This window comes from Cricetulus griseus (assembly GCF_003668045.3).
Source record: "Cricetulus griseus strain 17A/GY chromosome 1 unlocalized genomic scaffold, alternate assembly CriGri-PICRH-1.0 chr1_1, whole genome shotgun sequence".
NCBI classification, from domain to species: Eukaryota; Metazoa; Chordata; class Mammalia; order Rodentia; family Cricetidae; genus Cricetulus; species Cricetulus griseus.
In genome coordinates, this window is record NW_023276807.1 from 66,140,499 (window position 1) to 66,167,361 (window position 26,863).

Here is a 26,863-nt window from a genome sequence, read left to right on the forward strand (position 1 = left end):
AATTACCAGCACCCACATGGCAGCTCACAATTGTCTGTAATTCCAGGATCCAACACCCTCACACAGATACAGGCAAGCACCAATAACATTGTATTTGGAAAATGAACTGAATTAAGTGAAAGGGACTGTGTCAACTTTAAAGGAGGGAAGTCTACCTCAGCAAGCCTCATCCTGAGATGGGAGCTGTTACAGTGTGCACCGACTTTGCCTGACCTGTGGGTACCTTCCAACTCATCTTAGATTCTTCTGTGTGGAAATGGGGAGTTTTGTCGGTGAATCAGACTGCCACAGTAGCCTAATTCTTAGGACCTGATCATGTTCTAATAGCATTTCAGGAGTGGTAGGAAAGGGATGTTGGGGTCCCAGGTGGCCTGTGACTGTGGACACATAGAGCATGGGATTTTGAGAGCTAAGCCCCCATGGTCCTGAGTTGTATAGCAGGCACAGTTCTTCCCATGTTAGTTCCTAAAAGACCATCACTAAGGTAGGTGTTAAAATCCCCAAATTAAGGGCAAGGACAAGACCCTCCCCATACCCACACCACTGTTAGAGGAAAACTGCTTGAGTGCGGCTTTCTGAAGACAAGGAATTGTAAGAAAAGATTCATTTCTGTCTAATTAGCACTGTCCATAGCCAGGAGGATGTCTGAGTGCCTGGGTTACATGCCACTACTATTTATCATTGTCATAGTAACAACAAACATTGCGGTTATTGGGTGCTTGCTGTATACAGGACTCTGTCCTCAGCAATACCCAAGTCCACTGACTTTCTTGTTATGCCAATTGCAAAGAAGAGGGATCCTGAGACCAGGCTCTTCATTGGAAAGAATATCATGAGTGAAGCTAATGGTAAGCATAAATTACATAATTTTTTCTTTATCTTTTAATTATTAGTTTTTGAGATGAGGTCTCCGCTGTTGGGCTGGAATCCCTGCTCCTCCTGCCCCAGCTTCTTGTGCACTGAAATTATTGGCATTTAAGTTCTCTTTTATAATAGCAGTTCCCACTAGTAAGCAGGTATTCAATTAAAGCTTAGAAATTCAGTTATTTGCTGCACATCATAGGACACATGGCACCAGCAGTCCCAGCTAGTTGTTAGTATATACCGTTTGGTCCATTTACCCAAGTGAGAAACCTAGTGCTTCTCCCAGTGCTGGATCAAACACCTACCACTCTGTGGGGACCCCGGATCCTGCTTTGAGACTAGGTGTCTAGTAAGAAATAAGACCTGTCCCAGGAGCAAGTGGTACCCATTCTTCTCTCTGCAGTGCTGGGCTGTTAGAAAACCAAGCCCTTGCCTGTGCCAGGCAGGTGCCCTCTGCACTGTTCCACTGCAATCTGTGACAACCACTAGGCATGGGTAGCTGTTAGGAAGACATGACATAAGCCAAGGAGGCCATTTTCTTTTAGAAGAGAAAGAAAGTCCATGATAAATCAAGAGAAATGATTCCATGTTCCTTGCAGAAGAGCACTGTCTATGGGTGCCTGGGCACTGTCTGCCCCATGGGAGCCTCTCACTCCAGTACAACTACAGAGACTGCACCCTACATAGAAAAGCACAGAAGAAGCCCCACCTGGCTCACACAGCTGGCTTGGCTCAGGGTGCTCACGGCCCGCATGTAGCTCTGGTTTCTGGACCGGAACTTCGGGGAGTTGTAGTTGACTGATGGGTCCAGGCTGTGACCAACAGGCACCTCACTGGCAGCTTGTAGGTAGCTCTGGCTACAAAGACAGAGAAAAGAAAAATGTGGTCTGTGAGCATCCGGGGAAGGATGGGAGGAGATGGCTGCCAGTAGACACTTAAACTCCATGGTGTCACTTCCAGCTGAACATCCTTGAATGGATGACTTTTCTTTATGCAAATGTTATGGGCTTTGCATCTACAAATGTGAATTCCATCAAAAGTTACAGGGCCAAGTATTTTAGCAAATTGCTTTGAGACCTGTCCTTTTTTTTTTATGGCTTAGGCAGTGAGGTTAAGATCATCATCCATTAAAGAGGAAACAAAACAACAACAAAACAAAAATGGAAGCCCTCATAACTCAGACAGCAGAATAGCTAACTCAATGTCTAGTTTTAAGCCATACCCCTCCAGAGCCTCATAAGGATCTTGCTAGTGTATTGGCAACTTTACATACTTGGGAAAAATTAAAGGCACCACTTTAGTTTTTGTTTGAAGGCATGTCTTTACTTTTGTTTCTGTGTGTGCATGTGTACCTGTGTGGGAATATGAGCATGTGAGTGAAGTTGCCCACAGAGGCCAGAAGAGAGTATTGAATTCCCCGGAGCTGTAGTTCCAGGTGATGTTTCTGGGACCTGCACTATGCAAGAGCAATGATGCTCTTGACGGCTGAGCCATCTCTTCAGCACCTTACTTAGTTCTAAAGGGAGCAGATTATGCAATGCTAGCAAAGAGATACAGCAGGGAATTTGGACCAATGTATTCTCACCATAACCATTTTCTAAGCTTCTTTAAAAGCAGTGTTTCCCAGTTTTCTAACTTGCTGTTTTGTAAAACATTAAAACTGGGAAAACGCCAAGGATGTTCAGCAGCTAGGTCTTCTTAGCTTAAGTTTCTGGGAAATCTGGTGCCTTTCCTTTCAAATTCTGTTGTCAAATTTTTCCACTGTGCCATAAAAATTCATGGAATAGTGTAGGAAGGCATTACCAATCACTTGCCCCCTGATTTTGAGCATGAGGGTGCATTGGGTTTGCTGTTGCAGCTCTTATGTAGAAATAATCATAAATACTGAACAGACTCTGACCTGGGCAATGAAGCAAATACTTTCTTCTTATAGCGACTCTTTCTATAACTTGTTTTATTATTTATTTCTTTGTAAGTGGGGTACCAGGTGCTAGTGAGAAGGCTCAGCCAGAAGGGGCTGCTCACCTTAAGAACCTGAGTTTGATCCCCAGACCCATGTGGGTAGAAGGAGAGAAACTGTTCCCACAATTGTCCTCTGACCTCTACATGTACCATGTGTTCTCTCCCACAAATAAATATAATTTGAAAATGGGACATCAGTGAAAACATATGGCTTTATAAAATCAACTTGGCAATGTTTACTAATTGCAGACAAAGTAATTCTGTTAAAAGTAATTTTTACTTTCAAGGAAGGTACATTATACAGTCCAGTTTCAATGCCCACCTTCTTTATGCCTCTTTCTTCCCGTGTTTCTTTGGAATCATTCATGGAATGTTCCTGGTGTCTTTTCCATTAGATTTCCCTACTGATTAACACCACCATCCAACCATACTCAAGTTGTTTCTGAGTCTGACAACCAGAAGCAGAACTGTGTCCTTTGGACCTTGTTACCTGCTACTCCTAGCCAGTTCCAGCACCCCAAATACATGTCAGCCTCACATCACAGTCAGACCCTACTGGTGGCTTATGCTAGTACCTAAGAATACAGTTCAGCACTCAGGATGCCACAATTCGTGTTTCAAATGAAAATTCTAACTTTTTCCAAAGTTGAGTGAGCACCTAAAGAAAAGTAGCTACAGTGAAACAAGCAATCAACTCAAAAAGGTTACACCATTTGCTACCGACTATCACAGCTGAGTCCCAACAAACATTTAATTAAGCTGTTACTGTAGGTCTAGAGATCACATTGCAGAAGACTGTCTGTGTTCATGGAGAGTAAATGACAATACTAGATTCTGAGCTTGTTCAGGCTGGATGCAAAAGTTCATCTTTGAACTCCAAGAGCAAAGCAGCCGAATAAGAGCCAGAGTGCTTGGGTCCTATCCTGTTACCACATCTAGCCCTTCCTCAGCATTGGCAAGGAAATGGTCCCAGGACCCCAGGATACCAAAATCCAAGGCCTGGCATCTTCATATAACTTACATCTTCCTATACACTTTAATTGTCATCAGATGACTAACACGCCTAGGACAACATAAATGCTAGGTAGCTGTTAGGCATCACTTAGTAATGTGGAGGAAAGTATATGTTCCGTACAGAGGCAGTGACACAGGTGACCACTTATGCTGGAGTGTCAAGGGGCCATAGCAGGATGAGTCTGCTAGTTATTCCACTCTCCCAGTTTCAGCGCAGCACTTCCCTCATGCTAACTTTCAATTTTGCTTTTTTAACTGTCTGGAATTTTAAATTTTTCTATCTGTGGTTGGTTGAATTGGAACCAAGACATAATATATTATCTTGTATATTATATATATACATCTCAGTGCTGGCTCTCCTGGAACTCACTTTGTAGACCAGGCTGGCCTTGAATTCACGGAGATCCACCTGCCTCTGCCTCCTGGGTGCTAGGATTAAAGGGGTGCATCACTACTTCTAGGCTGATTATATTTTTAAAACAGTGACAACATCCTTTAATCTCACTGAGATTAACAGTGACTTTGATAGTATTATGTTTTACCTTTATATAATATTGTGTCTCAGATGCTGCAATCTAGAAGCTGGGGTATGGTGGCTCATGGCCTGTACCTCAGCACTGTGGAGGCTGAGGCTGGAGGGTAATTATAAGTTTGGGGTCATCCTGGGCAAAGAGCCTATTTAATAAAACTAACAAAACCTCAAACAGACAAAACCCACATACCTGGGGACTGAAGACCACAAGCTGATGGTGTGAGGCACAGTGAAGGCTGAGTGCACAGGTGCGGGTGGGTCCCTTGCACATCATGGGGTGACAAGTTTCATGCTACCCCTGGCAAGGCCTTGCTATTGCTCTTCCCCGAGAGACTGTCCTGGAGCCCTCTATCATTTGAAGTGGGTTTTCTCCCCCTTGGCTTACTCAAAGTGGTAATTTCTACTTTGTCATCTCAGTTGACAGAGTCTTGAAAAACAACTTCCTACATGGATGGGTGGTAGCTCTGGAAACCGCAGAAGGAGACCATTTTCTGGAATAATGTGTGATATTTTTGTTCTAGTTTTTGCCTTTCAAATGTTGCCCACATTAGATCATCATCTCTGCGTAAGTGAGACAGGAACCCCATTTTGGAAAACTTCAAGTTATCATCTGAAGGAAAATGATGGGCTTTCTAGCATTTCACTTCTTTTGTCCCCATTAGCAAGTCATTCCAGATTTATTTACTGGATTGTAGGATCACACACCTCAACTGTAACTTTAGATCTTTATCAAAGCGAGTTTACAGAACAAAATATCCCCCTGTGCAGGCCTTTGAATATGGTTATTTAGACCCCTGTAAATATACTTGGAATAAAGACAGAAGAAAACATTGTTTTCGAGTCACCTTAGAAAGCAGTCAGGGGTTGTACTCAGGAGAAATATAAGAAAACAAGCTCTCTGTGCTCAATGTATTCATTCCAGATGCAGAGAACACCTTTTCACATTTATAAATGGAACAGGACAGGAATAGTACCCGCTTACAAACAGCCGCACTTCCTCCGCGGCCTTAAATGGAACACAGCAAATGACATTAGGTGTGAGTGTGCTTCCTCCCAGAAAGTGGAGATTCCTCTGTCTCTTAGAGAAACCCTAGTCAGTCCCCATCCTCAGGCCATGAAATCTTTGCATGTCATCCAGGTGCTTGCAGCACAGGTGATTCTCGGCCCTAGCTCAGGGTCCCTGTGAGGACAACCTGCCTGCTGCCACTCCACAGGTGACCTCAGGTGGACTCTCCCATCATGGGCTCACCATTGCTTTGCTATCCTCATGGAGCGTGTGGGTGTAGAGTTCACAGATGGCTTGTTCCTCTTTCCTGAAAGGGTCCCCCACCACTCTGGTGATGGGTGATATGTGAAAATTGGGACTGTGGCACAGGGACAGAGTCCAGTTTGTGAATCTGGAGTACAGACCTGTTGACCATGGTGAATGTGTGTACCTTCCCAGCATGGAGAACTCAGGGACTCAGGCCATATGCTCCACACCCATTGCTGTGACATCTCCAACAAGGCTGCAGTAAGAGTGTCCTGGGCCTGCGGGCTCCAGCTCTGACCAAGGACACTGTGACAGGAAGCCTCTGTGCAATGCCAGCAGTGGCTACGGGGTACAAATCCTCTGCAGAGCCATCTGTGGCAGCATCAAAGGCAGAGCTTGGAACTAGGGTTCCTTTTTCTTAGGTAGGGCCTAGGTGATCATTAGAAGAAGCCCCTCACCCTGGAAAGTGTCAGCCATACAGCCTTGTGAGGGATGAGAACCAGTGACTCTGTGCTTAGCCTTACCATCCTCCCTACCAATGACCTTAACCCTCAGCCTGACCCTAAGCTTAAACCTTCGTCTAACTGTAAACCCAAATAAAACCTTAACCAAACCCTGAACTCTAACCCCATCTCTCTTTACTATACCTCTCTGGTGCCTCATCGCATCACCTGGTTGTCCTGTCCTGTGTGTGACATGCTGTTACCCCTCCCCCATCTCCTGTACATTTTGTTGCAGTCTGCAGAGTCATCTGCCCCACATAGGGAAATTCTGTAGCCTGAGCTATGTGTCAGGCACAGTTCAGGGAGCTAAAAATAGCTGAAACCATTGAGCTACCAGATAACACACAGGACTCCAGTTATATTTGAATTTCACATTCGAGATGGATCATTTTAAAGTCTAGATGGTATCCCAAATGTTGCTTCAAAGACGCCCCACATGGAACATATCGATAGGACAAAAATTTGTTGTTTTTCTGAAACTCGAAATCACAGAGGCATCTGGTGACTCTGCCAACCTGGAAGAGCTAGGAAGAAAGTATGATCTCTCTTCTTGGGGAGTTGACACTGTATGGGGACTCAAATGGGAGCAATAGCTGATGGAAGTCCAGTGTCCACTGGCCCAGAGTGGGATGGGTATTAGAAAACGAGAGGTCACAAGTGCCAGAAGAAGATCATGGGAGAGAAGACTGGATATGAGTGTTCAGGGACTGCGATCCCCTAAGGATTTTGAAATTTGTGGCAAAAGTAAGAAATGAAAATCCACATGTTCTCCCACAGCCAATGAGTGAGCAAGAGAGTGGGGAAATCCCGTGTTGCTCTTGGAGGTGAGTGAGAATGAGTAAGATGAGATGGAGACCCAAGAGACACTATGGAACCAAAGTTAAAGTCACTTCATACAGGACACTACAGTGGGGACACTGAGTCCATAGTGACTTGAAACAGGAGATGACTGGATGGCCACCAAGGAAGACAGAGCTGAGATACTTCACATCTTCTAGAATTTTCCTAAGTGTGACAGGCATATCACAGGGAGAGAAGCAGGGCTGAAGTTGGACACTGAAGCATGCCCACTCTGTTCCAAGAATACTTTTAACCAATTATAGAAATCTGAAGATTTTTTAAAAAATGTTAAGCCTTGCTTTCACTGTGCTTGCTTCTGTGTGTCCATGTCATAAACCATCACAAAATTGAGTCAATGAGCTTAAGAACCTCTGTTTCTGGTTGACTTTTGATGATCATTGCTTACCCAGCACCTAGGGCCCTGAAGCACAAGCATCTAGGCTTAAAAAGGCCCTGTTTCAAGGATCTGTAACACACTCCTGATAACTGTTACCCTATTCATAATAGTCAAGTTATAGAATCAGCGTAGTTGGCTATATATGTTTGTTGGTCACCAGCCAGACATATGTATATCTATCAATGATGGAGGATTATTCAGGCATAGTGAAGAATTATACCTTCCAATTTCCATCAGAATGGATGACTCTGGAGGATGTTATATTTAGTGAAATCAAGCAGATGTAGAGAGACAAATACCACATGTTCTCTAACATTCACAGAAGATTAAAAACAAGTTGACTTGGTACTCAGATGGTGAGTGCTAGAGTAGGCAGGATATTTAAGAGCAAGGTGGGTAAAGGGAAGTTGGTGCGATCAGTGTATGTGTGCATATGTGCTGAAATGCTACAGTAAGCTCTAGTAAGTTAGACAGCTGATAATGTGCAATAAAAAATAAAGCAATTAGACAACCTTATCCATTAAGAGTGTCAACTATATAATGGCTGTTTTATATCATACAGGAGACTATAGCACCTCCCTTAGAGTTCAGTTTTTCTCAGATTTGTTTTGACTGGGTCCTTGCTTTCCCCTCCTTTCCTCCCTCCCTCTCCTTTCTTCATAATAGATATGGTTGGTAGAGGATCTACATTTTGTTACTTTATTCTTATGAATGCTGTTTATTTACTCTGTCTGGTGTCTTGCACTATCTGGATTTGTGTTATGTGTGTATGTCTGTGGGAGGCTTCAAGTGTTGCCCAGCAGATACTCATCATATTTTTTATTTCCTGTGGGCTTCAACTGAGTGAGCCCTAAACTTGCTTTAGGGATACACTGTTTTGTTTTTTTTAACCTAGGTATTGGGGTCTTCTCTCTCCTGTATGGTTCCATCTTTCTGGGCATCTTTCTTGTCACCACAGCAGCCTAATCCCACCAATAAGATGGTGGCTTCTGCTGGAGTCCTTGCTACTTAAACCTCCCAAGAGAGAAAACAGGAGGGTCTTATGACTCTAGAGAGCAATGAGAGGGTAGTGAGCCTCTATTCCAAAATATGAGCCTGCTCCCCGCCCAGTGGCTATGCCACCAGCTCTTGCCTCTGTGTCCCTGTGTGGCTGAGGCAGCAACATTCTCTGTGAGAACATACCCCACACTGGCAAACTGTCCAAGCTGACTGACTTCCTAGGTTCAAAGCCTTCCAGCAGGGCTGACTATGGAGGTTCTTGAGCGTACCCCAAATCCATCACAGGGTGCTCTCCTGCATGCTCAGTCTGTTTCCTTACTGCTTAGCATCCTGGAAGAGCCCACATGTACTCCTGGAGGACATGTGTGCTGGCCAGCTGGTTTCCTAGACAACAAGCACTCAAGGAAGCAGGTAACAGGGAACATTGTCTTGTCTTCTGAGGCCCCTTGGCTCGGCTAAAAGTCTCCCTTAGGTCCATTTCCACAGAAAACACGCCGTCTCCAAGACCTTTTGAGTCATGCTTCACAAAAACTGGTCTCACCACTAATGCATGCTGAGGCTAACTGAGTAGAAGGCAGAATTTTATTCCAGTGACAGTCATTATTTCTCAGATGTTTTGTAAACATTGAACTCGTGAACAACTCTCCTTATAATCTGTTCTCCCAGGAAGGCACAGAATTTAGAAGGGTGTTATTATTAAACTATACACTTACTCCTCCATTGGGGCTGGATGTGACCTCAGTGGGAGCTATATCCAGCCTGGCTCTGTAGAAAAGAACGGCTTCATCGAGAGGTGACCACATGGTGAGTCCCCAGGCATGGAATGGAGCTGGCATTTTGTCATAATGACTGTGTAATTTCAAGTTATGTTTTTACACACCTGCAGTGGGTGATCATGGCTACATGGAGAACCAATAACTTAATGGACAGAGATAAGCCAGAAGGCTGTCCCCAGAGCTGAGTGCTACTGGCCTTGGCTCTCCCTTCTCTGTGGCAGTATGCCTCATTTTCCCCTTAAATGGAGATGTCATGTCCTGGGTCATGGGTTTGCAGATGGAGTAGCTTTGAAATGAACTGGCGCATAAAAATCTTAAGTTGCTAACTGAACAGTTCATCTTGAATGATACCCTAGGGCAAATAAGGCCACAGCCTGTGCCTACAGCAAAGCACCTGGTGTGTGCTGTCTTCACAGTCTGCCAGGCTAGTGAATTGAGAGTTCTCTTTACCAACTGCCTAAGCTGTGAGAAGACCCTCAGGGAAGACAGAAACTGCTGGGTTCTCGGGATCTTTGAAGATCATCTGAAGGACCACACTGAGGTCTGCTGGTTGACAACCAAGTGCAGAATGTTTTTACTACCTTTCCTTCAAAGGTGCAAGGAAAGGGACCGCCAGGTGAGGTCAGAGATATGGTCAAATCTCTAGATTCTAAAAGAAGCCACAGTTACACAGGGCTTATTCCCATTGGGGTGCAGTGTTTGGGGTTAGAAGATTGAAGTAAAGGGGACACTTTTCAACAGAGAAGGCTATGGAACGCCTGCATTACAGGGTGATGTGTTGTCTCTGGCTGACTCTGGAACTATGCCTTCTGTAGACTGAAGTGATGGCACTGTACCATTTTGTCATAAGTGCCAAGAAGGAACAGGAAAGCCACACCTCCATGCAGCAGCACTGTGCTCAGGGAGTTCTGTGGTCATTCCAAATACTGCCCACTTCTGGAGAGGAGACATGGAAGGGTATGGCACGCCCCCAAAGTCTTTCTTAAAGAGACACTGCAGGTGGTTACAAACCAGACCACATGTGAGGGACATGCTCTATTTGGACAGAGGGTGAAGGAGCCTCTTAGGGACTGTTCAGAGATCTAGATTTTTTAAAAATAATTTCATCTACAAATCAGAACAAATGTGTGGAGTCTATTTTCTGGTATTGGGAGGTAGATTTATTTTCTGCATTTACAGGAATCAATACTTCACTTAAGATCTTTCCCCTGATGGTAGTAGAGCCACACTTCCTGGAGAATATGCAGATCTTATCTGGAGAGGTTCAGAGAGCAACCATAGCACATGAAGAGAGGAGATGGCCACTGCCTTCCTCTCCTTGCTGTTCTATGCCTTGGTGTGTACTCTTTCTGATCCAGCTCTGTCTTTGGCACTGCAGGAAATGTGGGTATTGGGATATGGATGATGAGACAGGAGTCTCTTGGGCTGGCAAGACAAGACTCAGAAGACACTGCACACAGAGGTGACTAGAGTTTAATAACTCTCACGGAATCTCATCAAATATTAAATGATCAAATATTGAACCACAGCTTCCTGCCAGGAAACTCTTGATACAAAAGCTTCCTACCCTTCCCCAGGCCCGCTCTCTGGGCAAATATCACGGAGCTGGGAAATCTATATGGCTCAGATGTAGGAGCTGTGATCCAGGTCCATCTGTGTGTGGAACCCCAGGGATCTGGGCAGCCTCTGCTTCCAGGCTAGTGTGTGGACATAGCGATGGGTTAGTAATGACATCAGTGTCTCATCTGAAGGTTGTCAGTATCAAGCCAGCTCTCAAAGTGTGGTCAATCAGATTAGACACACAGCGATAAATGGTTCTAGAGCTCAGAAAGGCTGAGGGATGGAGGCCATCCATGAACCCCCCCCCAAAAAAAAAAACACACTCATCACCGAGGACAGCTACAGACAGCACTCAGTATGCACTTCCAGCCAGAATTCTGATGACATAAACAATTATGGATCACAGAGCCCAGGGGCATGAGCTCACGTACACTTGTCCCTGATCCACATAACTGGCTAGAGACTTGGGGTACCCATGTAGTTTGATTACTTTTAATTTGATTTCATCTATAGTGAGTGGCATTGAAGGTTGTGTTCTTGGTCCCAACCAGTACTTGAGTCAGAGACAAAGTCCTGATCATCCCCTACCTCACTGTCCTCTGCATGCTCAAGACTCTGGTATACCCCATTGTCTTATACAAGGATGAGAAGACTATGTCCAACCCATTGTCTCCTCTTCATGACCTCACCTGTCTGTAGAGGCTGAGACACAAGCCTACCACATTCTTCTATGCAAAACCAAAGTCCATGTCTCTGAATGGTTGAAACCCTTGTCTGTGTCATTGTCATTTTCAGGACTGAGACCAGCATCCATTCCACTGTCCTCTATAAGGCTGAGGTCCATGCCTACACTTCTGACTACTGTAAGGCATCTACAGGGCTTCTGCTGTCTATTTAAGCTCCACAAACTGAGTCTGGTCTTCCACATTTTCTACCTAAGGTCTTTGATTCATGTAGCTGGTCCCCCTATCTCTGGTTTTAGACTGAGGTTCCAAGCCATGGTGTTATCACTGGTTTCTTGTTTCTTGCCTTCTTATCGAAGCCTTCAGGGAGGTTTTCTGGGCTTCATAGCACAGTATCTAGAACATGATACACCCCATTTCCTTGTCTGCTGTGCTTGTGAGGACTTTGCCATGTGAGGAAGTAGGTCTGTGTTACTAGGGACCCTATAGCTGTCCTTCCCACCTCTGTCCTTGTTGTTTTTTTCTAACATTTACACTGGAAAAGAGAGTTCTCATTACAACTGGAACGAGGTGCATATGCCAATCTTCTCCAATCACTGGCTCCTTTTCAACCTCCAGTGAAGATGGCTGTGGTTGTGCAATAACACAACCAACAGATTCTGTTCTTCCACCTCCCACCTGTTGTGTTTATACTCAGTGTCAACCACAGTCCCCTACCATACTAGACTTTTCCTCTCTTGACTGGAGAGAGAGATTCCCAACTTGGATCATCGGTCACCATGGACTCTGAGTCCCCTGAGTAGCAAGGCACATTCTCTTATCTTAGATCACTGGCCACATTAAACTTGGACTCTCATGGAAGGTGAGATAGGTTTTCACCTTGGGTCACTGGTCTTGCCTGACTCCATCTCCCCTGAATGATGAGACACAACCCTACCTCAGGACTCTGTTTTATCCCTGGAAATACCCACAGACCCAGATTCCTGGGCTCAGTGTCACCTTTATAGTGAGCTCCAGTAAGACTACACTATCTGAAACTTCTGCCTCCCATCGTATACGCTCACATGAGCTCGCTTGATCCCATGACTCTGGGAGCTTTGCCCATGCCCTTTGGCTTCAGGATTCTCTATATGGATTGTTCTTAAGTTCAGTGCCTGTGTCCTTTGTTACAGTCAGTGACTTTGATGGCTGAGATTTGTCTATTCATGATATGTCCAGGGCACCACAGACTTTGTGTGATATACAGAGATTTCCAGCAGTCAGAACACTGTGATACACAGAAACTAAGCAGATGCCTGGGGGATGAAGGAGCTAGCTGCTGCTCTTTATCAGGGAAGATTTGCTCTGCTTTCATCAAAGTCTCTGAGCTTCTAGCCTGGTATGGTGGTTTCACTAAGGATGGCCCCCACAGACTCATGTTTTTGATTGCTTGACCCACAGAGAATGGCACTATTAGGAGGTGTGAGCTTGGTAGAGTAGGTATGGCCTTGGAGAAAGTGTGTCACCAGGGGTGGGCTTAAGATCTTATGAGCTCAAGTTATGCTCTGTGTGGTACAGAGTCTCCTTCTCCAGCACCAAGTCTGCCTATATGCAGCCATGCTTCTTGCCATGATGATAATGGGATAAACATCTGAAACTGCAAGGCAGCCCCATTTAAATGTTTTCCCTTATAAGATTTACCATGGTCCTGGTGTCTCTTCACAGTAATAAAACCCTGAGACACCTGAGATAGTTAGTGGTACCCTTCCATGGCCTAGGCAGGTCTGATGAGGCAGAAACATAGGCAAGCAGAGCTAGGGCCAGGCAACCTTGTCTGAATGAGGTATTCACACTTCCAGCTGAATTTGGCCTTGACAGTAGGTTGTTGTAGCTTGCATGTTTTCTACTTTGCTTGGGACTTTCACTTTCATAGGAAAGAATCTTGATAATGTACAGCCTGTCTAGAAATGGATTATTAAAAACCCCAATTTCAATGACATCTACTTGCCACGGCTTACCTTTAAGAAGAAATATCAATTTCTCTATTATAAAACAACAATCTACTCTTTATGCCATATTACTGCCATCAACAAAACTTTTTGAGCATTGGCCATATGTTATGAACATGCTGGGCCTCAAAATCCATTCATTTTTTCATACATTTGCTTATTGTATGAGCCCTTATTAAGCAACGCTGTGTAGTCTACCTGGCTCCAGGTTCATGAGGCAAAACAATAGATATGACTGATGAGGTTTCGAGTGGGGGTAGATAACAGAAGGACAACTAACAATCAAAAAAAAAGTAGCAATGAAGGATAAACAAGTAAGAAATCCAGGGAGATGAGGGTAGGGAGGTAGAGAGGTAGGGAGGGAAGGAGGGAGGGAGGGAAGGAGGGAGGGAGGGAGAGACAGAGAGAGAGAGAGAGAGAGAGAGAGAGAGAGAGAGAGAGAGAGAGAGAGAGTCCATCTCCAGGCAGATAGACTATATACATCATACAGATCTCCAAGGTTTGCAAGACAGAATCCAGACCTCTAGGGAGTCAGCTGGAGAAGTTGGGGTGGTGTTCATGCCAACTAACCCTTTCTTTCCCGAGATAAGAGGTAGGGAATCTCTTCTGACTTTGTAGTGCTGAGCCAAGGGCAGGGATTCTAGTGAAACTCTTTCTACCACCTTCTTGGTTTGGTTTTAAAATGTTTGTCTGAGATGTTCAGACAACTTCATATTAGTTTCTGGGTTTCTCACTGAGGGGAATTATCCATAAGCTATTGCTGAATTAGACTTTTTGTGGGGGAAAGGATTGTTCAGGCTTTCTTCTCCACCCTCTTGTTGATACCACTCCAAGACTGTATTTAGTACAGCATTATTTAACAACATATGCTGAATTTGTTGAAAAATGCATAATCTGTACCACAAATAAGTGCCAACAGAAGGAACTTCCATCCATGCCATCATTATACTAGATGGCCAAGTGTTTTCTCAGTCTGCACACATTTAGGCTAAAATGCCATTGCACCACTGTAGTGAAGTCACTTAGCAATGCCCCAGAGCATGACAGCCTGACAGTGACTGTGGGATAGAGAAAGAAATGAGTGCACACTGACTTTACATCTGAAGAAGTATTAATTTCATCAGAAAGTAGAGAGAAAAGCTAATGAGCCAGGCATGGCGGTGCACAGATATGGTCTCTTGGAAGCTAAGGGAGGAGGATATAAAGTTCTAGATTAGAAAGAAGACCCTGTTTGAAGAAAGAAAAAAGACAGAAGGAAAACCGCTACAACTAAAACACTACAACTACACTAAATGCAACAATAGGAAATGACATCTCTTGTTTGGAAATCCTGCATATGAAACAAGGCCCTAGAAGTATGTCCTTGTGAGTAAGCCTCAGATGAGGACAGAAGTTGTCACTATCCTTGAAGTCATGCCTAGATGGGATTCTGAGATGCCAGGTTGAGAAGTGAGAGACCCTATGATCTGTAATCACTTCAGTCTCAGGGATGTCTTTCTTGAGAAGAACAGGAATAAAGTCAGATGAGATGCCGTTTGGAGGAGAAAGGAGAGAGGATGCTGGGACACTTATAATGCCATAAAGACTGGAGAAACTGGGGCTGGGGTCTAATTCTATCACGGTGATGGAGACAAGGGAGGGATGGGGGAAGATTGGTATCAAATGGATCTTCATACATTGTCTAGCTTGTTGAAAGCCCTAGGTTCATTCACAAGTATTGGAAGAGACAGAGTGTGTGTGTGTGAGAAAGAGACGGGGGAGACAGAGACACACAGAGAAAGACAGAGATTGGAAAGCACTGTGTAAAGATTTTGCATAGGTTTTATGATTGGAGAATTTGTTGACCTTAGAGTAAGAAAAGATAAAAGAGTATTCTGTGAAGAATTGTGATAAATACAACCAGTAGATGGAACAATAAGAGAGCTGTGACCACAAGGCCCACAGCTGTTTGTGAAATCAGCTTGGTGTGTGTGATAATATGTGGCCAAGTGACCACCAAAGCTGGATGCAGAAGACCTCAGGCACAAGAGGAAGTATATGGCAGGGAGGAAGACGATGTGTGAAGATACTCAGTACACTGATCCACAATACCAGACAGGATGAAGAGGGAGAAGAGAGTTCCAGTCAAGAAGGCCCATTTGATGCTCATCTTCACCCATCCATCCCCTGATTCCATTGTCTCATGTGGGTGTAAAGAGGTCTCCGCTTGTCTGTGAGACTCAGAAGTTCTTGGCAGTGACACTTTTCAGGGCATTATCATCTCCAATCATCGCTTTTATAATCTACATCAGAATTAGGTATATAGATGCAGAGGTATAAAGCCCACAACTACCAATGCATATTTACAAAGTGAATATATGGTTCCCTTATTTTGTGTAAAGTGTATAGATATGATCTTGAAGATGATCCAGAATCCTGCAAGATAGGTAGGGACAAGCAGGGAGCAAGAGGACCATCAATGGGGGATGTCCTTCTGTATATGTTTCTCTTATTTGTTGATGAATAAAACACTGATTGGCCAATAGTCGGGCAAGAAGTATAGGCGGGGCCCACAGAGTAGGAGAAGGCTGGGGATAGGGAGGCAGAGAAAAGACTCAAGGAGATGCCATGCTGCTGAAGGAGTAACATGCTGAATTATGGGTAAGCTACAGCCTCCTGGCAATACATAGATTAATAGAAATGGGTTAGTAATTAAGACAGAGCTAGCCAATAAGAAGCCTGAGCCATCAGCCAACAGTTTAATAATTAATAGGTCTCTGTGTACTTATTTGGGGCTGAAGGGTAGTGGGACTTGGTGGGATAGAAACTTTCATCTACAGACCATAGGTACCCACAAACTTGTCTATGTCTTTCATGGCAGAGTAGCCCTGTACACACACTCTACAGAGGTCACAAAGACACAGAAGGGTGTCTGGATTTGAGACACTGTCCCATCGTGTTTGCCATAGCAGGATGCTGGAAATGTAGGACTCAATGATGCTATGGGAGGAAGCATTGGAGGGAGCAGTCAGGAGAGATGTAATGGTCAGGAAGGAAAGAACACCTTTCATGTTAGAGTATGGAGAGAAGGAGTGCTCAGGGGCCCATGTGAGCAAAAGACAAGATACAGACACAGGCAGGTCTTGGGAGATGCGAAGCCAAGACTACTGTGCTATGGCTACAAGACCCTGCTGCTAGAAGGACCAAGAAGGGTAATTCCTGGAGCCTATAGAGGAGCATGGCACAACCACACCCAGACATGGGGCTTCAGGGCTCCAGAAGTGTGGAGTCTGTCCAGCATAGGTACTCTGCTGAGCAGTCCCCAGAAGCCAGGATGACCTGCCTTCCCAAGGGAGTGATGGCCATGGATGCTTCTGGTTCAGGCCCATTCCAGGGTTTGTCTCTCTCCCAAGGGAGGTTACAGACTCACTGTTTCCTGGGATACATGTCTGTCTTTAGTACTTTCACACTTCCACAGTGCTCTTGGGGACATAAAATGAGGCAGCATCCTTGGAAATAAATCTCATTTTTGTAGTTCAACACACATGCTTCAAATTACAACTCTATTCATAGCTTTTAAAATGTAACTGTCTGGGAAACATATTTACAGGTTACCAATGTCCCAGAAGACAATAATCTCATTTTTAGTATCTTGTCTTATGTTAACATGACACATATTTTTGGTAAATTAAAAAAAATGGAAAACAATGAAAAAGAAGTAAAACCTCCTGGCAAACTCACCATCCAAAGACAGCTATGATTAGAACTTTTGTATCCATTGAAGTTGATTTTCTAGAATCAAATATGATTGCTTTTTTTTTGATAGCAAGATGTGGTCCAACTACACATGTGAAGGTCTTTAAATGATTAATGTCCAAATAGCTCAATTTCCAGAAAAGCAGATGACCCTTTGGAATGGACTGGGGGACTCATCTAATCAGTAGAGTATTTAAGAAAAAAAAAGACGTGTTGTCCAAGCAGAAGGGAATTCAGCCTCCAGACATCCACAGGCCTTCAGACTCAAACTGCAGCATCATCTCTTCCTAGAACAGCCAGCCCACACCTGCCCCATGAATTCAGACTTCAGCCTTTGATGTGCACAAGTTCCTGGGCACATTCTCTGGATGCGCACTCACCAGATCTGTGTAAGTTCTGTCTCCCTGTGACTGTCATGCCACTGAGTGGCAGGTTCTAGGCTCTGCAGTCCGAGCTTCTCTATATAGTAGCTCAGTTATACAATCTTTCTCTGCACAGGATTGGGTCCCCTCAGGCCCACAGGATGGGAAAATCATTTGCCTATCTGTGTTCTCTCCTGGGCAATAGGGATGTGCCACCTCCAGGCTTATCTGGGAGTTGCTAGACCAGGTCCTTTCAAGCCCAGAAGCCTCAGATCTCTCCTACTTGGACACCCATTTTGGAGGCAGCAACAGTGGGGCATGTTCTTCTCCTATATGAATGTCTACTGCCTCTCCTGCTGCCATGACAGGCCAGGGTCCCCAGGACACTGCTCATTTGTTCCATGGTGTACTGTAACTGAAGGAGTTATTTATGACCTCAATGCAACCTCCACACTCACTTCGTGCCCTCAGGTTCCCCACCCAAGCTTTCCACATAGCCTTCACAGTTCTGCCATGCATATCCAAGGAGAATCAGCCTCAGGAAGCTAGTGATGATGATATCTTCAGTATAATTGTGCCACAATTTTCTTCATTATGAAAATATTTGGGTGACCTTTGGAAACTGATAACAAATAAATGAGTCATCATTTCCTACCCTAATGAGGACTAGTGTTTCTAATTCTATATCATAAATAATAGAGATTCAGCTTCTGCTGAGATTTTCACCTTTGCTTAAATATTCACTATAGTCTAACTGCATACTTAGGATCCAGAGAGAGAGAGAGAGAGACAGAGAGAGAGAGAGAGAGAGAGAGAGAGAGAGAGAGAGAGAGAGAGAGAGAAGAGGAGAGAGAGGAGAGAGAGAGAAGAGAGAGAAGAGAGAGCCTAAGGTGTGTATTTTAAGACATAGGTTGCCAAAATGCTCATTGAAAGATATTTTGAAAGCAGTTTTAATTTGAATCAAAACACTTACTTCTCAAAGAGATGCAATTATTAAAAGTTTAAAACTGTGAAGATGGCTTTTGTAATTGTTAATTGAATATCTTGGTGTAGGTGCCCTGCTAGTGTCCCCTCTCCCTTCACACTTCTCTATTGCTTGATTCACTGGGTGATTTACAAAGTCAGTCTTTAATGCACTCTTATTTTTTGGATGAATAAATACATGAGTTGGTATAATTAGGTATCATACCTCAAAGGAGACATGGAACTAAACAGATCCCATTTTCTTGACCATTCAAGTGAATTCCACATAGTATGACTTAGTAGCTAGTGCTCACCACTGTTTGCAGCAGTAGGCTTGTTGTCACTCTGACCTTGCCCCAATCTTATAGTTTGACGCTGAATCCATTCTTAATGTCTCTGCTGGAGTCTTGAGGGTCAGGCCTTCAATAGCCATCAGGTTATGGGACATTAACAGAAATCCTAAGTACATGGCTCTGACAGACATTGTGTGAGGGTCTGTGAAAATAGAGTATCTCCCACTTCAGGAATGGTCACTTGGAACACTTTATTGTATTTGACTATATGTATGCAGCTACCTGCCAGGCATCTTGGGATGAACCTCCACTGGTCTAGGTCCCCTGGAGGAATATACAAGTTACTAGCAGAGGAACCAAAACATGCTTATTGCACAATTGATGGTGCAGAAAATGCATTTTGTAGATGTGAGTGTCACATGAATGAAAAATTAGGACATTGAGTTGGATCAGAAATTAGAAGACAGGAAATTTTATGTAGTATATCTAAACAGATTTCCCCCTGAAAGGGTTAAAAAGACAAGTATTAAACACAATTATATTTCTATTGATAAATATAACAAAAAAGAATTAAGAGTAACTTTTTTCCCCAGAATTCCTAGCTCACCTTCATTCATTCACTCAATCCATCAGCGAAAATGGAAATCTAAATAACCATTGCAGACTATCTAGAGAAGAGAAGTGTTGTGTGCCAGCACATCTGAGATCTGCTAAAGATGCAACCCTAGGAAGATTCACAGTCTTTAGCTATGCATAACAAATTAATTACTGAGCACTCACATCTGGCTGAAGAACAAAAGAGATGTAAGGAATTCACAGGGAAGAACTAACAATGGCAGAAGAAATGGATAAATTAGGGAACAAGAAAATTGGAAATCCAATCTGAGCTGCTTATGTAATGTGGTTCTTAGGACTACTGCTTCTGGCCTTTCCCTAGTAGGTCACTTTTCCTCTTGGGATAACTTCTGAGGTTAACAGATCACTGTAACCAATGCCATGTCTCCTCAGAAACAAGTGCAAAGTGATGCTCTAGGCATTGTTCTTAAGACTGAAATGATTTCTATGGACAGATGAACCAGCAATGGGTTTCTGCAGAAGGACCAGCGTTGTGTCGGAAGCTAAATGGTCTAAAAGTTAGGAGATTCCCAAGATGCTCTTCAGGACATGTGTTTCTAAGAAAGCATCTTGTTAGTGTTTTTATAGGGATAGGCAGTCTGCCAGCCTGGGGTGTGTCCCCATCCCTCTCCCTCAGGACTTCACAGAGACAAGGTGCTAAATTGCTTCCAAGCTATCCAGAGCCTTCTTTAGTCTGACAAAGATGAAAGATTTGGAGGTAGACACACCCCAGGAGAATTCCTTTGTTTCGTTGCCAAAGAGAACTGTGCAGGTAGTAAGTAGGTCAGTATCATTTGCAGCATCACTTCCAACTCAGTTGGCAATCTTGAAAACTTAGAGGCAGTTCCCCAGCAATAAAATATGAATTTAAATTACAGCTTAGTTACCCTCTGAACCCAAATCAGGGCGAGATAGATTTATAGGATTGTGAGAGAAGGTTGCTCATGGCTGCTGTCTAGGGAGGGTTCTGACCTCATGACCTTCAACTCTCTCTGACGCCATCTACAAATGTGTCATAATTACGTGACCAGAGGGAAGATGAATAGGTCTAACCATGGTCCTAAACAGCAGACTTGGAGGTAGAGGAATAACCCAGACCATCCAGGTGGGACCACTGCTCTCTTAGTTACCCCGGAATGAGAAGAGGAAGGCAGAAGCAACATGGAGATGATGAAGGAGCAGTCTGGAGAGTGAAATGGGTATTCCCTCTATTAGCTGAGTATGAAGCTGGGACCCCCAGCCAGAATCTGCTTCTGTGGGTGCCTGTACAAGTGGGGAACTATCCCTGGGTGACTGTCAGCAGGGATTTCAGGGTCTCTACCTTACACTGCAACAGCTTGCCCTAGGGAAAACCAGCTTCTTACCAGATACTCCAGTAAAGAGTGCAGCTCACTGACAGCACCAAGGATACAGCCCAGTGGGAGCCATGCTAGGCACAGGACCTGTTGGGTCCCAGCCCCCACAGGGGCTCTGTGAGTCACTTGCCAGCCAATAACCACAGTTGCAACCTGTTTTCTAATCCTGGCTTACAGCCCCTGCCTCGCCCCACTACACCTGGGAAAACATGAGCTCTTCTGCCATGAGCTCTTACACCATGAGCTCTTACACCTGGAGTCTCGCCACGAGCTCGCCACGAGCTCTTGCACCTGGGGTTTTTTCACTGTGCTGTAAGTGTATGTGAGGCTGCTTTCTCCCTGGAATAAGGAAGATGAATAAAGATGGACAGACGCACGTAGCACAAGCAGCCGGACGTCTCTGTGTTTAACTAAATCTCCAGGCTTTCACCCGATACTTGAACTTGGTCACAGCACAGACATGACAGGACCTAACCTCTTCTTACAGTAAGTTCGTTTTGTGTTAAGTTGCTAACTTGGTAGACAGTGTGTCTTAGTTGTAGCTGAAAGCTAATAAAATAGTTGAGAGGAAAATAGTGCATAGTACATTTATGAGCCCATCTCAATTTTATAATACATACCTGCATTACCTGCTTGCATGCACACAAGAGTATCTAGGCAGTGGGATCCATGGAATGTCAATGACATGGGCACACTTCTACTTCATGCAACCATGCTTGTGCTAGGCTTTTGCCACGAGTGTAATTAATTTCACAATTTAAACAATGTATTTAATAGTTCATTTAATTTGATGACTGATGTGTTCTGAAGCTGGCCCTGATACGGCACAGAGGATTCACACTGTGTGTAAGAACTCTCATGTCATGTTTCCCATAGACATTCCATTTGGGAGAATTTCTCACTGTGACTAACACATAGGACAGACTTCCTATGTGTTAAAGAGAGGCCTCTCTTTTGGCCTCTCCCAGGCCTTTCCCTACATCTCACAGCATGTCACATATGACTTGATAGACTATGGGTTTGAAGTATGCATTAAACATGGGTTGGATAGTTAGTGACAACATCTGCTATAATCAGTGCTGTGGTTCTTTTAAAAACATTTAAATTGCATTTGTTTATTTTTATGTGTGTATGGGTGCATCAGTAGATGAATGGTAATGAAATGTACATTTGCACAATGAAATCTTGTTTATCTGTTAAAAAACACATGTACAAAATTTTCAGGTAAACACGAGGAGTTGAAAACCATCATTTTGAGTGAGGTATCCCAGACCCCAAAGGGCTAATGTTGAATGCTTTCTCTCATTTTTAAGAAGTTACATTTGAATCTTCAGATGTGTGTGTTTCAGTTGGAATATTCATAGAGACCAGGAAACTAGAGAGGTGCCATGTGGGGGGTTTCAAGGGAGAGAAGATAGAACACAGTGATATGAAGATGGAAAGCAAAATAATGGAACGGGAAGGGTTAAATAGAGTGGGGGTGGGAAGCCAGGGTGGTGGAGGTAGGGGCCATTAACAATGAAGACCTCTGGATGTAATCATATTAAAAGCAATACTGCAGAAGTTTACATATATATATGTGCACATGCATGCATCCATATATAAAAGAGATAAAGCAGAGTTACCCTGTAACAGTGCCCTGCTAGATACCACAGGCTAACAAATAAAAGGCCCAGCATCAGGCATGGGTTACTCTTTTCAGGTTTTTGGCAAGTGAGGTTCTGTAGCCCTACACATTACACATTACAGAACAGTGCTATTGTTCTAGGTTACCCTAGAACTTAATGGCAAGACTTATTGCTGAAGACAATATCGACTTGAGTTGCAGAACATGGGGAAATCAAGCTGGCCCCCACCCTGTAGCTTCAAAACCATCGTCTAGCTTTCAAAGTGCTGCAAGTGCTGTCGTGCTGCCAGAGGAGAAAAGGAGACACCAATCTTACCCAGCAGTGATCCCTGTGAGCTGCAACAATAGCTGGCAATACACGCCCACTGATAGAATACTGGCATGAATGTCATAAATGCAACCAACTACCTTCTGACTGGATTTAAATCCTGCTTCACAAGACGAAATGTGTACCATTACCAGTCCAAGAAACTTGTGCCTAGACAAGTCATAGGCACCAGAGGAAAACCTACTATTATTATAGCAAATGGCCATAGTGTTAATTAACTTCTACTGTCTTGTCATACTCTGAGATTAATTCACCTCTCAAACCTCATCAGAAAGGCTTTGGTAAAGTAAATGTGCAAGCAAATGGCAGTCAACACAAAGACAAACTGATGATCAAGATGTACAGAATGAGACTATAGAATGTTCAGCCCTAAACAGGCTATCTATGTTGTACCCTCATCTCACGGTTCGTAAGTCATTGCATAAGAGGGAGCAGAAGATGCTAACGACCAGAGACAAAAGATGACTGCAGTGAAACAGCTTCACATACAACTCACAGGGGTTGTTACAACAGGAACAGGACCTGTGTAAGCTCATGCCAAACAAACTCCCAGCACAGAGTGGGGAGGTAGCCAGTGGTAACTGATAGCTACTGGCGGGGGGGGGGGGGGGAGGGAGGGGTGGTGGTGGGGGGACACACGACAAATCATTTTCTTTAACGGTGTGACCGCTGGTGGCCAACCACATTCAGGTGAATGGCCATACACCTAAGAGTGCACACACAACACGAATGGATTCAGTGGGCTTAGGAAAATAATGACACAAAGTTAGTGGGTATGAAAGGAGGAGAGGGGGTCTGTGTGGAGATTCAGAGGGGTGAATATGATCAAAATACAGCATATGAAATTCTCAAAAAACTAATAAAATAGTTTTAAGTCACTGAATGAGCACATATATGTGTAAGCATGTATGTATATATGCATGCATGTATGTACATCCATATGTGGGTGCTCATGTCATGTCATGGACATAGACGTCAGAGGATAACTTACAGCAGTCTGTTCTCTACTTTTATAACTAGGGTTCCAAAGGTTGAACTTGGGTTGTCAGGCTTGGTGGCTGTTGCTTTCACATGAGAAGCAATCTTGTCAGCACTCTCTCTTTTTTCATTTTTTTTTTTTTTTTGGTGTGGGGGAATCAAATACAGGGCCTCACACATGATCGGGGCATAATGTACTGAAACTGCATGCCATCTCCAGCCTGTATCTGCTTTATTGTTTAAAACTTGGGTGTGTGTGCGTATGAAAGATTGAGTGTTATTTGTATATGTACAGACATGGGTAGTTTTTAAATTAGACTTTAAGAATGCCAAACTATCAGAAAAAAGATACTAAAATGGAACTTTTAAACAGGGCACATATAAAAACTGAAGTCAGATAGAATGTGACAGATTTGTAGAACAACTGGAATTGTTGTCAGAGCTATGCAGCAGGGAGAGAGGCCTGTAACAACTGGGGGACGAGGTCCTGGCAGCACAGGGGCACATCCCAAGGTGCAGAATTGGTGCCACAGACTGCCAAGTGTGCCAAGGCATTGCTTCCCGATGGCAGGGACCTGAAAGACATATGCCAAGTGCTCAGCCACCTCGCAGAAGCCATGTCCCTGCTGGGGTCATCATGAGCTTCCTGGCATTGCAAAGCTGGACTCAGAGATGCAAACACAGGCACAGAGCTGGCACTGAAATTCACCCTCATCTCCAACAGAAATTATGGATCTGGAAGCTATCAGATCACCATGGAAACCATGGGAAAGGAATCTTCCACCAGGGAGCATATGGCTTCCTGCTAATTGAAACACTGCCAGTTTAAGGTGTGTGATATCTGGGAGGTATCGGCTCCCTTGACTAATAACATAGAGGTAAGAGCCAAGTGTGTCTTGGCTGTACAGGCTTCTTCTGTCCTGATGCTTGTTGTGGTCACCTTTTAAGGACAATTAACTCACTGGGGTCTCTAGCAACAGTTTATTTGTTAGGTTTACTAGCAATGGTGCCTGCATGTGACTCCTAAATTATGACTTTTATTCATTCAGTAATATGCTGAGCAATCTTTACATGACAGCAGGTTTTCTCTTTAAGCTTGTTGGGTGATTTCTTTCTAGTCTGTTTGTTTTCAGATCCCATTTTAATTTTATTTATTTATTTTTTAAAATTATGTAAATTATGATTTTATTCTACCCCAACCACAGGCTCTCCTACATCTTTCTTTTCCTTATATTACTTCAAGAAGAGTGTGTTAATCTAAAGCCAATCCTCTAGCCTGTCCACATTTCTGCAGGACAGACACTTATCTGTTGAAAACAGATTGTCCTGTCATACAATACATCCTGATCAATTTCCTCTCCCTCTACTCCTCCCAGCTCTCCTAACCTCAGCTCTTCCCCAGATCCATCCCTGCCTCCATTTCCTCTTCAGAAAAGAGCAGGCCTTGAGGAGACAACAACCAAACTCGACAAAACAGAACCCACAAAGCAAAAGTCCTCATATCAAGGCTCAACAAGGCAATCCAAAAGGCAGAACAGGGTTCCAAGAGCAGGCAAAAGAGTCAGAGACACATTGATCCCACTGTTGAGTCTCACAAAAGCACCAAACAAACAGCCATAACAGATACACATAGGACCTGGTGTAGACCATGCAGACCCCATATTTGCCAATGTTGTCTTTGTGAGCCCTGAGTAGTTGATTGAGTGGGCCATGTTCTCCTGGTGTCCTCCATCCTCTGTGATTCCTACAATCTTTCCTCCTTTCTTATGTGGGATTCCCTGAGTTCTGAGGGGAGGGACCCAATGGAGCCCTCCAATTTAGACTCTCTTTCCTCATAACATCTGGCTGTAGGTCTCTGCACTTGCTCCAATCTGCTGCTGGAAGTAGATTCTCTGATGATGACCAGACAAGGCACCAACCGATGAATATATTAGACTATCATTCAGAATTATTTCATTATATGAAGCAAATATTTATAAAGTTACCTACCATAGTGCTATTTATGTTATAATATTAGGAATAATCTGCAATTCATGTAAGCATAGCAGAATAAATCACTGTTTATCCATATAGGTGTGAATATTTCTGTAAGATGGTCAGGTTTCCAGAATATATTTCCAGGTAAGAGTCATAATATGCTACACTATTATAAGAAAGATGATCAATTAAAAATCCATAATGGTAGCTCTAATATTTTGTCATAAGTGATGCTATGATCAATAACTTTATGACTTTTTTATTCCTTGTCACAGAAAGTTCTTCAAAGCTTTTGAATTTTGCTAGTCTTGCAGTTGTAAAATGTGTTCTAGATTTTCTGGCATTTCCTTTATTCTGTTTCTCTTTTTATATACTAAAGACCATTTGCCATCTGAAAAATTATTTTCATTGATTTTTGTTTATGTTTTTGTTTTGGCCAGTTGTGTTTGGTTCTACTCTAGGTCTCTAGGCTATCCAGTTTCTGGTTCCTGGCCATCGAGGCAGTGTAGGGCATTGGCTCCCTCTTGTGGTATGGGCTTCAAGTTAAACCAGATATAGGTTGGCCACTCCCACAATTCTGTGCCACCAGTGCCCAGCACAACTTGCAGGCAGGACAGACTGTAGGTGGAGGTTTTGCGGCTGTGTTGGTATTCAGGTTTTTCTTTCTGTAGCCTGCAGAGCACCTTCCCACACCAAAGAGACTGGAACACAGGGGTGAAGGCTCCATGCAGATACCAGCTCCACCTCTCTAAGTTCAGTGAGCTGTGTGGATGTTGTCCTGAGTTATAGCCTCTCACTGCCATCTGTGTTAAAATTATGTGTCTGTGTAGGTATGTTCACCTGAGAGCAATTGCACATGGAGGCCAGAAGAGGGTGTCAGATGGCTGTAAACCAACCGGATGTCTGGTCCAACTTAGGCCACCTCCCCTACTCCTGTTTGGATGATTTTCTAGGAATCCCAGGCTCAGGTCTTCATGCTTGTGCTTCAAGCTGTTTACCTACTGAGCCATCTCAGCACCTTTTCTCCCTTAGTTGTGGTGGAAGGTTGTTGCTGACATTCATGGAACAGCAAAAGTGGAGGCAAATGGTATCCATGCTTGGAGGTGATGTCTCCGCTGTGCCAGGTGTTGGGTGCTTATTGATAGGAGAACTTGGCCAGGAACTAAGCTGGTAGAGTGTGCTGTTCCTGGGGCATAGGAGCCAGTTTGCCCATTTCCCTACTGAGGTTTGTATTCAACAGCAGGCTCACCCGCCTCATCC

At 43.9% G+C, this 26,863-nt stretch overlaps 1 protein-coding gene across 1 annotated transcript in view; it reads right to left on the bottom strand.

Moving 5' to 3' along the window:
• Dlgap2 (DLG associated protein 2) overlaps nt 1–26,863 on the bottom strand; it is a 189,614-nt gene that overhangs the window by 51,001 nt on the left and 111,750 nt on the right. Inside the window, exon 6 of the mRNA XM_035453012.1 lies at nt 1,574–1,721. Coding sequence (XP_035308903.1) covers nt 1,574–1,721 — 148 coding nt within the window. The remainder of the gene's footprint in view (nt 1–1,573; nt 1,722–26,863) is intronic.